Raw genomic sequence first — 14,211 nt, forward strand, 5'->3', positions numbered from 1 at the left:
TGCCCCAATACAGTAGAATTGCTCCGACCAAGCCACATGACAAAAATCTGCATAACTATTCATATGTTAAATAGTTGCAAGTCAAATTTATGTATGAGATAGCCAAGTCTATAAAATGAAGGTAGTCTCATGCTCGAAGCTGTAGTGTATGGTGAGATATTGAGCCTGAAAGTCAAAAGTTTGCAACATTGTTACCCTTTTTCTCGTCCGTGTATGTGTGGGGTAGGGAGCCAGCAGTTCTCTGCTCTGCAATAGTTTTCAACTGAGGAGGAGTTTGAGAAGGCACCTCCAGTTGAAATAATACTAGCCCCAATGTATCTCCCCTATGCTGTTGCTTAGCATTAATTAGTAAGGGGCTAATAAGAAACAAATTCAAAAATAGGGGGCACAATTTGAATTTTTTTTATGAGAGAGATAAGAAGAAATGTGACTAAATACTATTTTACTGAAAGAGTATCAGATGCTTGGAACAAATATTCAGCAGATATGGTTGTAAAGTCCATAGCAAGTGAAGCATGCCAAAGAATAAACCTACTATATATCTAGCCTCAGATAAAATAAACATTTCAAAATGTAAGGACAGAGTGCATAGACCAGGTGTCTTTTTTCTGTTGTCTGCTTATGTTTCTATTTTTCTAGGACTTCTATTGCCAAAATAGTTTCCAAGAATGCTTTCAATTAAGAGCATCCATGTTATCCTCTTGAAACTGGGAACTAAGCCCACTGCTGTATAATTTTCAGCTATTTTCAGAATTCTCCTCCCTCATTGTTATACATTGTACACCAGTTTTGTATTTCACAAACTCTATTCTATGTGTTTGAAGGACTTCTTGCCTGCTTCGTAGCACATATTCTTGACTACCATGAACGTGAAGGCTGTTCTCATACTCTTGGCTGTGGCATTGGTTACTATCTTGGCACTGGTTTCTGTTTTGTTATCGGAAGCAGGGAAGACTTCAGAGAGCTGTTCTGTTCCTCAACATGGAAATTTTAGATCCAATGTGGCACAACAGAAAAGTGACAAAGGCTCGGTGTTTTCGGACCTGACACAAGAAGAGTACTCTGCAACTGTTGACTACCTGAAAAAAAATCTTGGCAAGAAACTTGTTAATGCAGTTGATGCAAAACCTTCTGAAAATTGCATTTACTATATAGATGTAAAATACCCTTCAAAGCAACAGGTTCTAGATTACTTAGATCGAGGGGGAGCAAAGCCTGCACGTGAGGCTCTTGCTGTTGTCTTCTTTGGAGATCAACAAGAACCTGCCATTATAGAATATGTGGTAGGTCCTCTTCCCAATCCATCATACCACCGTGATATCACACTGGAAAAATACAAAGAAAAACTCCCTTACCACCGCAGACCTGTGACTGGTAAAGAGTATACTGATGCTTATGCTTTAGTATATGAAAAGGAATTTTCTACAGCACCACAGTTTCTAAAAGCACTTGGGTATGATGGGTCCAATTTTGCAGCTCTCACCACAGTCCCAAGAGGTGTCAAATCTGGAGATAGAAGCTCCTGGTTTGTTTTATTTTTCAAAGTGAAAGAAAGCTGTTTCAGTGTCCATCCAGTTGGACTGGAAATACTTTTGGACCACAAAAGTCTAGATGTCACAAAGTGGAAAGTAACAAAAGTCTTCTACAATGGTGCCTATTTCTTGAATATGGCAGATTTGGAGAAACAGTTCAATGCAAGAAAAGTTAAAGTGATAGAAATCCAAAAAGTTAAACGAGAAAATGATATTGGTTCTATGAATCCAAAGGTCAGTCCTCAACCTGGAGCACCACTGCAGTTCAACCCAGCTGGTAATCGGTACACAGTTAATAAGAACCAAGTTGCTTTTCAGTCGTGGAGCTTCACATATGGAACAAATGTAAACTCTGGTCTACGTCTGTTTGATATCCGATTTAACGATGAACGTATTGCATATGAAATTAGCGCTCAAGAAGCAATTGCAATTTATGGATCTAATGCACCTGGAGGGATGGTCACCAGATACCAGGATTCTAGCTTTGGTATTGGAAGATTCTCATTCGAATTAGTGAGGGGCGTTGACTGCCCTCATCTTGCCACTTATATTGATGCTCATTATCTAATGGAATCTGAAACTCCAGAGAAGAATAAAAATGCCATATGCATTTTTGAGCAAAACTTGGGTGTACCCCTTCGACGACACTATTCCAATATGCACTCCATGTATTATGGAGGGCTTGCCAGTACTGTTTTGATTGTCCGCGCCGCTTCTACTCTTATTAACTATGATTATGTTTGGGATTTTATCTTCTATCAAAATGGAGTCATCGAAGCCAAGATGCATGCCACAGGATATATCAGCTCATCATTCTACTTTGCTGATGGAAAAGAGTATGGGTCAAGAGTTGGAGAACATACACTGGGAACTCTTCACACACATTTTATCAATTACAAAGTGGATTTGGATGTTGGAGGTAAGACATATGTATTAAAAGCTAAAATTATATATGGTACACTGGTCAACAGCAAAATTGCATTTGGTTTGTAATATACATATTTTCGCCTCCAGATTCCAAATATACCATCAGAAATAGTGTATCACGTAAGATTTTTTAGATATTGCAGATTTTTTAAATGTATTCCCTGTTTTGTTTTTTGTTTGAAATGATTGAATCCCTGACTAAGCATGTGATAGTCTTCATTTTGGTGTAATATTCAGTGTAAAAAGCTATAAACAATCATCAGAGGGCAGGCATCCAATATGATTGATATTGCGTAATCTGATTTAGCGGGCTTCCGTGGTATTGCTCAATGAAATGGTATTGCGCAATGTTATGTAAAGCTTGGGAATGAGTGAAATGTCTGAACGGTATATAAATGTGCAATCATAGAGTTCTGGTGTATTTTTTAGCATTGGTGAGACCCTTTTAAAACTCTTGTCTTATTTAATTACAGCAAAATAGCAAAATGGCAACTGCTCAATGTCGTTGTTGTTGCGTAAACCATGAATGCCATCATGAATGTCAGATTTGCTGTGATTTAAAAGTTGTTGCTCTGCTTTTAGGTTTACAGGGTGGTTTTACTAAAGTCTGCTGCTTTTTGTGTCTGTGGGACAGCCAAGACACCAAAAACTACTACACAGTCAAGGAATGGCCTGTGAGGAAATTGTACATTCCTGGAAAAGAAAATGTCAAATATATCCCACTGGTTGATCCAAAGAAAATAATTCTGCCACCTGTACATATAAAGCTGGGGTTGATCAAGAATTTTGTAAAAGCTATTGATAAAGAGGGTCAGCTTTCAATCATGTGGTTGCTATGTTTCCAAAATTGAGTGCAGCTAAGTTAAAGGAAGGTATATTCATTGGACCTCAAATCAGGAAATTGCTAAAAGATGAAACGTTCAAGTGAAAACTCAAGAAGCATGAGTCATCTGCTTGGTCCTCCTTCAAAGCAATTGTTGATGGCTTCTTGGGTAACAATAAAGATGATGACTATGTTTCCATAGTTAATGAGTTATTGCAAAACTACAAAGAAATGGACTGTAGAATATCATTGAAAATTCATTTTTTACATTCGCACCTTGACTTTTTTCAAGCAAACTTGGGTTCTGTTAAGGGGGCTTTACACGCTACGATATTGTTAATGTTTTATCGTCGGGGTCACGTTGTTAGTGACACACATCCGGCGGCATTAACGTTATCGCAGCGTGTGACACTTATGAGCGATTTTGAATCGTTGCAAAAACGTTCAAAATCGCTCATCGGTGACATGCCCCCCTATGATCAAAAATCGCTGCTGCTGCAGATAGCGATGTAGTTCCTCATTGCTGCGGCAGCCCACATCGCTATGTGTGACGCCGCAGGAACGAGGAACCTCTCCTTACCTGCCGCCGGCCGTAATGCTGAAGGAAGCAGGTGGGCGGGATATTACGTCCCGCTCATCTCCGCCCCTCTGCTTCTATTGGGCGGCCGCTCAGTGACGTCACTGTGACGCCGCACGGACTGCCCCCTTAGAAAGGAGGCAGTTCGCCGGTCACAGCGACGTTGCTAGTCAGGTAAGTAGTGTAACGGGTCTGGGCGATGTTGTGCGGCACGGGCAGCGATTTGCCCGTGTCGCACAACCGATGGGGGCGGGAACGCACGCTAGTGATATCGGTACCGATATTGCAGTGTGTAAAGCAGCCTTTAGTGACGAACAAGATGAGCGTTTTCACCAGGACATTCTTACCAAGGAGAAATGCTACCAAGGACGCTGGTATCCTGCAATGATGGGCAACTACTGCTGGATGTTGTGTAGGGAGACAGATGAGACAAAAGGAAAGCCTCATCAGCCCATTTTGCCCAAACAACATGACATTAGAATTTGGATTTTCATAGCAATTAAGCTGAAAGTGTATAATTTAAGTGCTATTGCTATTTTGAGTCATCATTATGACTTTATGACATTGATAGTGTAGAATTTTAAGTAGGCCTAATAGTTTCTTATCGTCTTTCTTAAAATGCTGTGTATCTATTAAATGTGATGTGATAGAAAGAATCCAACTTTTCCACTGAAATCAGCACCCCAAAATAAGTTAAAATCACTTGTTTTCTAACCAGATACAGAAGAAAAAAAGTTTTTGTTGCCCAGTGTTATTAATTAAAAAAATGGAAATGTATGACATTAAATCTATTGTAAGTAATATATATTTACTAGCTGTAGTACCCGGGCATTGCCCGAGATAGTGTCTGTCTCTGTATATCTCTGTGTGTCTGTCTCTGTCTGTCTGTCTGTCTCTTTCCCTGTCTGTCTTGTTCCAGGTCTGTCTCTTTCCCCGTCTGTCTCTTTCCCAGTCTGTCTCGGTCACCGTCTCTCTTTCCCCATCTGTCTCTATCTCTTTCCCTGTCTCTTTCCCTGTCTGTCTGTCTCTTTCTCTGTCTGTCTCTTTCTCTTTATGCCTGTCTTTTTTCCTGTCTGCTTCTGTATCTTTAACTGTCTGTCTCTCTCTCTCTCTCTGTCTCTTTCCTTGTCTGTCTGTCTCTGCTTGTCTCTGTCTGCTGCTGTCTTTTTGTCTGTCTCTCTCTGTCTCTTTCCCTGTTTGTCTCTGTCTGTCTGTCTCTTTCCCTGTCTCTTTCCCTGTCTGTCTGTGTCTGTTTTCCTCTGTCTCTTTGACTGTCTGTCTCTCTCTCTGACTCTTTCCCTGTCTGTCTCTGTGACGCCCCTGGACTATCAGGTCATCACAGGGTATTGCACAATCTGCCCTCCCATGCAATATCCGATTCCTTCTTGGTTATGTGTCCCCAACTACATGGCGTTGCCTACATCAGCCAATTAAATCCTAGGTACACTCTGCACCACACCCACCAGACACACCAGTGGACGGCCTGAGTGGAATAGGGTCGCCCACTTGGGGGGTTGGCTAGGGGAGGTCAGGAGTGTAAGGGAGAGAGTGTTGTGTTTGAAGTCAAGGCGAGAGGAGGTCAGGAGCAGGGATCCTAGGAACTGTCTAGGTGGCAAACGGTGGTCTGGGCCTAGAGGGGCTGGACCCCCGGTCGCAGGGGATCGTGGCAAGGGGCACGGAACTGTCAAGGAGGACAGCCGGCGGCCTTGCACCATCACCGGGTTGGGACCAGGGCACGACGGGGTACGTGGACCCTAGGTCAGGCAGTAGCTTCAGGCAACCTGACAATTTACCCGACGAGAACGGAGCCTTCAAGATCCGCTCTCCACCCGCTCCAAAATTGTGGTACTAGCGCAATGAGGGGGATAGGACTTTCCACTACAATTCCAGGAAATTCCAAGCGTGAACCCTGAGAGCAAGCTCCCACACTTAGCCATAGTGGGGAGCGGGACCCGGCAAGTTCCATACTACCAGGACCATCAGAGAAGTAAACTTAGTGCCAGGAAGCAGGTCACGTATCACCAGGCAGCACCATTAGGGACAGGGCCCAAACTAGCTCCCCTCAGTGGCAGCAGTATCCAGAACGTTGGTTTATCCAGTTATCGGTGTCAGCTTAATGGACTGAGTGAGTACGCAAGTGACCTCCTTCACTCCCCACTGCACTCCCCGATCACCATCACTGAGTCCCGGGGCAATGCCCCTACCCGTGGAGAGTTCTAACACTTGACTGCCCCATTCCATCACCCCCGGGTACTACCAACTGCAGCAGTGGTACTCGAAATTACCACATACCATGGGTGGCGTCACGAACTCTAACACAATTCCCTGTAAATACCCCCTTCATTTGAGTGGCCGCACGACGCCCGGGTCCGGACACCCCTCGAGCCACCCCGGATCTGGATCCGAGCAGCCCGGCTGCTGACACAGGGGAGGCACATCTCTGTCTGTCTGTTTCTGTCTCTTTCCCTGTCTGTCTCTTACTCTGTCTGTGTCTATGTCTGTCTGTCTCTTTCTGGCTCTCTCTATCCATCTCCCAACCGACATCTTATTACCTCACACATAAGTTTCTTATACTTACAATTTTTTTGTTCCTATAGCAACCACTCACAGCTGCTATTACTAACCTGTAGCTTATAGCTCCATTCACTTTAATGGAGGCAGGTTTTTTGGAGAGTAACTGTAAAGCGCGGGGTTACATTTTCCCGTCAAAACAAAGTCTATGACATTGCCTGAGAAACATGGGGTGTCTGTGCAAAGTTTTGTGATTCTAAATGCGACAGTGTGGATTCCTTTAGCGGACATACATACATAGACACATACACACATACACGCACACATACACTCAGCTTTATATATTAGACGTAATTTTGGTGTGGAAGTATCAACATAATTAGATACTTTATTAATCTTCGTCCGACTGAGTAGGTACAATTGTAACTATTCCGTTTTAAAATTACAATAACTTTTTTTCGAAAAGCCGTAGAGGGCTGAAATTTCGTGACATCTCTGCAGTTTTGGTCCAGAATATATTGGCCAAATTTTAATAAAATATCTCTACCCCCTTCCGAGATAAGGGGTTGAGATATTTTTGGATCCATAACAAGCTGCATCGGTACAAATGTACCCTCATATATTTTGAATGAAGATAATACAAGGAAAAAAAATACAGTCATAGGAAAAAGTTTGAGCACCCCTATTAATGTTAACCTTTTTTCTTTATAACAATTTGGGTTTTTGCAACAGCTATTTCAGTTTCATATATCTAATAACTGATGGACTGAGTAATATTTCTGGATTGAAATGAGGTTTATTGTACTAACAGAAAATGTGCAATCCGCATTTAAACAAAATTTGACCGATGCAAAAGTATGGGCACCCTTATCAATGTCTTGATTTGAACACTCCTAACTACTTTTTACTGACTTACTAAAGCACTAAATTGGTTTTGTAACCTCATTGAGCTTTGAACTTCATAGAACACAACACATGGGAAAGAGTGGGCACAACTACACCAAACATGTACTGGAAAATCCAGAATAATGGAATGAAGCAAGTTTCCTGTTTTGCACTAAAGGATTACATTACTATGGAACCAATAGATGTGCACATCTGCTATTCAGGGTCTTACCTGTGGTATCCTTAGTGATACCAGACTCTGAATGACGCTGAGATCTGCTTCCCCAGTCCACAGGAGCTGAGGGGCGGGGCTTGACGTCACTCCGGTCACATGACCGGACCACATGGTGCTGCATTACACTGCTGAATGCACGCCCACAGCCTGGTTCCAGCTTACATGGAGGTTACAGAGGATTCCGCCCTCCTTGTTTGTTTGGTGAGCGGTATATTCAACACACCGGTCAGTAATTATCTATGGTCCTTTTGTATATATATATCTAGGCTCTGGTCACTACTTCATTTACCCCTGATGAAGCCACACATGGTGGCGTAACACGTGGGGCAGGCGCACCCACACCTCCTCTCTCACTATTTACTCATCTGGTATTGTATTGGCTCTCTCTGATCTGTACCATATTTATGTTAGTCCTACATTTGGTGACTATGTATTGCTGTATACTGTTCTCTGGTACTGTTATTTTTGAGCCTATGTGATTTATTCCATCTGCATTATTTCATGAGGTTTTAGTGGTGATGTGCTAAACTGCTCATGGGTGGATCACCCCTTTGATCTTTCCCAGTTTTAAGTGTTCTTAATAATATTTCTCTGTGTTATTAATAAACTTTTTCACACTTTTTGCATGCAACAAGGGACTCCTCTTGCTTCATTCCATTATTCTGGATTTTCCAGTACATGTTTGGTGTAGTTGTGCCCACTCTTTCCCATGTGTTGTGTTCTATGTTCTATTTATGGGTTGGAGCACACTTCCATAATCTATTTATTTAAGGTGGTGCCGTCCCCATTTGTTTCTTGAACTTCATAGACAGGTGTATCCAATCATGAGAAAAGGTTTTTAAGGTGGCCACTTGCAAGTTGTTCTATTTGAATCTCCTATGAAGAGTGGCATCATGGGCTCCTCAAAACAACTCTCAAATGATCTGAAAACAAATATTATTCAACATAGTTGTTCAGGGGAAGGATACAAAAAGTTGTCACAGAGATTTAAACTGTCAGTTTCCACTGTGGGGAACATAGTAAGGAAATGGAAGAACACAGGTACAGTTCTTGTTAAGCCCAGAAGTGGCAGGCCAAGAAAAATATCAGAAAGGCATAGAAGAAGAATAGAGAGAACAGTCAAGGACAATCCACAGACCACCTCCAAAGACCTGCAGCTTCATCTTGCTGCAGATGGTGTCAATGTGCATCGGTCAACAATACAGCGCACGTTGCACAAGGAGAAGCTGTATGGGAGAGTGATGCGAAAGATGACGTTTCTGCAAGCATACCACAAACAGAGTCGCTTGAGGTATGCAAAAGCACATTTGGACAAGCCAGTTACATTTTGGAAGAAGGTCCTATGGACTGATGAAACAAAGATTGAGTTGTTTGGTCATACAAAAAGGTGTTATGCATGGTGGCAAAAAAACACGGCATTCCAAGAAAAGCACTTGCTACCCACAGTAAAATTTCGGCACCAGGAATCTTGTTAAAGTTGAGGGTCGCATGGATTCAACTCAGTATCAGCAGATTCTTCACAATAATGTGCAAGAATCAGTGACGAAGTTGAAGTTACGCAGGGGATATTTCAGCAAGACAATGATCCAAAACACCGCTCCAAATCTACTCAGGCATTCATGCAGAGGAACAATTACAATGTTCTGGAATGGCCATCCCAGTCCCCAGACCTGAATATCATTGAAAATCTGTGGGATGATTTGAAGCGTGCTGTCCATGCTCGGCGACCATCTAACTTAACTGAACTGGAATTGTTTTGTAAACAGGAATGGTCAAAAATACCTTCATCCAGGATCCAGGAACTCATTAAAAGCTACAGGAAGCGACTAGAGGCTGTTATTTTTGCAAAAGGAGGATCTACAAAATATTAATGTCACTTTTATGTTGAGGTGCCCATATTTTTGCACCGGTCAAATTTTGTTTAAATGCAGATTGCACATTTTCTGTTAGTACAATAAACCTCATTTCAATCCAAAAATATTACTTAGTCCATCAGTTATTAGATATATGAAACTGAAATAGCTGTTGCAAAAACCCAAATTGTTATAAAGAAAAAAGGTTAACATTAATAGGGGTGCCCAAACGTTTTCATATGGCTGTAATATTTTTTTAATGATAATGCTATTTTATTATTATAAACAAGTAAAACAACTGTTCATTTACATTATAAAAGAAAATGTAAGAAACTTTTTTTATTGATTTTCTTCGCAAGTAATGCATGTTGTCTTTACTACTGAGTGTTCATCGCAAATGGGTTTCACACAAACCACACAAGACTTTCTAGTCTTACGTTGTTTTCGCCTCAGGTCTTGGCAGACATAGCAACTACCAACAACAGGGGAGGGTCCATGACTACCATGAGGTATTTGAGGGCCAGCTGCTGCTTGCGATGCTACCAGAATGCATTGTCCAAGCACCATTTCTACTGCACCTCGAAGAAAATGGTTTCTCATCATCATTTGGTTTGTACTACATCACAAACTCTCTTGGCCTTTCGATTCGTTTCTCGTAATATGATGTCACACATCTCGGGAGTCATGATTGACTTGAATAGCTCTTTTGCTGTATACAGGTTGCTGATTGCTGCAGGGCCACCTCTTTGTCGTAAGACATTACGAGATTTTGTTTGTGCATTTGGCAGTGGATCACTACACCATTGAGTTTTATCCTTAGCAGTCCAAATGTCGCCTGCACTTTGAGGCACAGACTCATCCTCAACACTTTCGTCTGATTCGTATTCTGTTTCCTGCTCTATGACCATTTCTTGTTCAATGTCTGAATCTTCTTCAGTAACATCCACTTGTGGTACATAGTTTTCATCATCAGATGCAACATATGGCTCTTCCTCATGCTCAGAATCAGATTCTTCTAGCATTCGCATTATTTCGTCAGACATAAATCTGTAAATATGAAAAAATGAAAAATAAATAATTTTCCGAAATACTACACAATACTACCTTATTGGCTTTTCACAAAATGATACTAACCTGCAAACACATTTACTTGGATTATGGCAGAAACTAGAGCCAGCATCACTATCACTCATGATGACTTGGTAGATGAATTTTGGCTTCGTAATTTAGTTCAGTAACACGTAGCAAGTAGAATGAAACTCGATTCTAAAGTGCAGATAAAAAAGTAAATTATTTCTAGTGATAATTATTTATATATGTCATTTATATATTATGTAAACTGTATACGGTTTCAGAATTTTCATTCCATCTTCGATTGTTTTTTCGACCAATAGGAAAATTGTAACAAAGCCACCATCTTTATTTTGTGCTGAATAGAAGTAAAACATCGTAAAACAATCTGTAGATACTAATTATTATCCATTTTTCGTGTAAAAATCATACCTATAGTGATAAGTTTCATACAAAATATATGTAAGCCACGTCCAGGCTCAAAGACAATTTCTGACTGTTCTGTCCCCACATAAGGTGAATGAAGGTATAACTGGCTGTTAGATGCTGTGAGACTTTCCTACCTTTGTATACAAGAAATTGAAGACTTCACAAGCCTAGAAATGTGTGTGCTCACAGCAATGAGATGAACAGCAAAATGGCTACTGAGAGGAGGGAGGCAGGAAGAGAAGTAGAAGCCACTCCCAGTTTGAATCAACTTAATTGACAGCAACATAAGTGAGCAGTAACAATACTGGCCAATAGATATCAGCATAACATTTGTAGCTGAATGAACTTTAGTTTCTGAAACCAAGAAAAGGAGAACGTCTTCCCACAGTGGAGGTATATATGAAGGTACAATTGTACCTCTGCAGCCTGTTAATGTTGTAAAATTATGCAGCCTGACAAAGGTTAAAAAGGTTCTCATTATTGAACAATTCCTCATTGATAGAACTGTTCTTTGATGGGGAACAGATCACAAAGTACAGTATCTTTCTATGGGACCCTCAGTGACCAATTCCCAGGGGAAAACTGGCAGTTAAGGGTGCTTTACAGGCTGCGACATCGCTAACGATATATCGTCGGGGTCACAGTGTTTGTGACGCACATCCGGCGTCGTTAGCGACATCGCAGCGTGTGACAGCTAGGAGCGACGATCAACGATCGCAAAAATGGCAAAAATCGTTGATCATTGACACGTCGCTCCTAATCATAATGTCGTTGGTGTTTCATTCCGCAGGTTGTTCATCGTTCCTGCGGTACCACACATCGCTATGTGTGACACCGCAGGAACGACGAACATCATCCTACCTGCATCCACCGGAAAGGAGGAAGGAAGAAGGTGGGCGGCATGTTCCGGCCGCTCATCTCCTCCCCTCCTCTTCTATTGGGCGGCCGTTTAGTGACGCCGCTGTGACGTCACTGTGATGCCGAACGCACCTCCCCCTTGAGGGAGGGATTGTTTGGTGGGCACAGCGACATCGCTGAACAGGAATGTGCGTGTGACTTCTGCCGTAGCGATATTGTTCGCTACCGTAGCGATATTGTTCGCTACGGCAGTGATCACCACATGCCGCACGAACGACAGAGGTGGGTGCTATCGCTCGCGACATCGCTAGCAATCGCTCGCGATGTTGCAGCATGTAAAGCACCCTTAGGCTGCTTTCACACTACGTTTTTTTAACATCCGTCATGAACGTTTTTTTAATGCAAAAACGGATCCAGTGCAAATGCGTTTTTGTTTCAATGCATTTGCAATGGACTCGCGTCAACATGCGTTCACCTGCGTTTGCGTGCGTTATAGTGAGGATCCAGCGAGTTGCAGTTTTTTTTAACATTTTTCAAAAACGCTACTTGTAGTGTTTTTGAGCTGCGTCCAAATACTGCAAATTGCTGGATCCTGACTATACTGCATCCAAACGCAGGTGAACGCTGGCATGCTGATAGACAGGATCCTGCTTGCTCTACTGAGCATGCCCAGAAACCAGCCTCGGGTGATCAGTCTCTCTCTCCCCCTCCCTCTCTCCCCCTCCCTCTCTCCCCCTCCCTCTCTGCCTCTCCTCCCTCTCCCTCTCCTCTCTCTCTCCCCTGCCTGAAAGCTGCGGAGACTCGTAACCAAGATAAATATCGGGTAACCAAGCAAAGCGCTTCTTTTAGTTATCCAATGTTTACGTTGGTTACGTGGGCAGGGAGCAGGCAGCCCGGCTTCTAGCACCTGCGGATGCTCGTAACCAACGTAAATATCGGGTATCCAAGCAAGTTACCCGATGTTTACCTTAGTTATGAGCCTCCGCAGCTGTCAGAAGCCGGTTGCCAGTCTATCACGTTCAGTTCCACTGACTCCCGATCACATGACTCCAATGACCACCCATAAACTTAAAGTGACAGGATCCTGCAAAATAACACAAGCGTTTGCATGCGTTTTTTTGCTGTAAAAGCAGGATCCGCTTTTACAGCAAAAAACGTTCATGACGCATGTTAAAAAAACATAGTGTGAAAGCAGCCTTAAGTGTTCAACTTCACATAAAGCACCACCTAAGGGGAAATTAAGCAATAAAATGCATTTCAAAACAATGGGATCCCTGTGTAATGCTAGACAGGACAGGTCCAAGCAAAAGAAAATCTACGCAACCACTCTCCTCTACTGTTGGAAATGAGTATTCGGCAATGACTACCTTCTTTATCCAACATACAGACACACACTCCACTACCTCAGAATATTGAGTATAAAAATGGATTATAAATTGGAAGCCTCTTTAATAAATAACTGGATAAGTGCACTGATCATGTACAATATAGGAAACCCTCCATCAGCAATTTGCATATTAATCTGACGCATGCTCTGCTCCTTCAAGCAAGTGAATGATAATAATAATAATGTTTTTTGATCAGATGTACAATAGTTGTTATTGCATGGTTATAAAATAGAAATGTGTCTTCTTATGCAAAATAAATGTTTCGTAAAAATTATCATCAGGACATTACACCATTTATGACAAGTCACCTAGTAATCCATGTAAACACGTCTTTCGATTGATAGTGCCATGGTATGGTGATGTCACAGCAGATTTTTCTTAAGTGCCGCACATGCTCTTTTAGTGTCCAGGCTCAGAACACCTCTCCCAAGTGTATGATGCAGATTAAGATCAGACGCAGGGGTGATGTGTGGGATGGATACTGATCATGCACAGTAAGCTTCGGTTTACTGTGCGTGGCAGGGGCATTTTGGATTCAGTCTAAAAGAGGATGTGCATGATTTCAGAAAGACATCTGCTCTGATGTCAACATACTTTGGAACAACTGGTCAAAAGAGAAAAGATTTGACTTGGTGACTAGGTCAGGATGCTGGAATACCCCTAAGATGCAGGGTAGTGGTTTTTCACACAAGTAGGCTGATTTTTATGTTATAATTAAACAGAGAAAAAGAGGGAGTGTTAAAAGGCCCATATGATATGCAAAAACATGTACAGACTCCTTGTGAATATCAAAATAATAATTTATTATACAATCAATAATGAACAAGGAGACAGTGATCATGATGAATACTAAACATACATAAGTGCAGGAAAGACGTCCCAGAGAACAAGGTGTTTCCCAGACCATGGGCCTCTGCCACAAAGGATATACAAATGGGCCCGCAGCAATCCCATACCAAGGAAGAAATAAATATGTCACCGCTAAGATTGCCGCTTACCCATAAATAAAGTGCAGTAGTGCTTTGGCAGATGCCAGGGCAGAAGTCCGGTACAGAGGAGGAGACCCCAACGCGTTTCACTGCGTCTGCTTCTTCGGGGTGTAGTGTGTGACTAGTGTTTCGA

General features: G+C 42.0%; 1 protein-coding gene across 1 annotated transcript in view; it reads left to right on the forward strand.

The window, feature by feature from the left end:
- Positions 1–822: 822 nt before the first annotated feature.
- LOC142311484 (amine oxidase [copper-containing] 3-like) overlaps positions 823–14,211 on the forward strand; it is a 57,035-nt gene continuing 43,646 nt past the window's right edge. Inside the window, exon 1 of the mRNA XM_075349958.1 lies at positions 823–2,451. Coding sequence (XP_075206073.1) covers positions 864–2,451 — 1,588 coding nt within the window. The 5' untranslated portion in view covers positions 823–863. The remainder of the gene's footprint in view (positions 2,452–14,211) is intronic.

This window comes from Anomaloglossus baeobatrachus, chromosome 5, assembly GCF_048569485.1.
Source record: "Anomaloglossus baeobatrachus isolate aAnoBae1 chromosome 5, aAnoBae1.hap1, whole genome shotgun sequence".
NCBI classification, from domain to species: Eukaryota; Metazoa; Chordata; class Amphibia; order Anura; family Aromobatidae; genus Anomaloglossus; species Anomaloglossus baeobatrachus.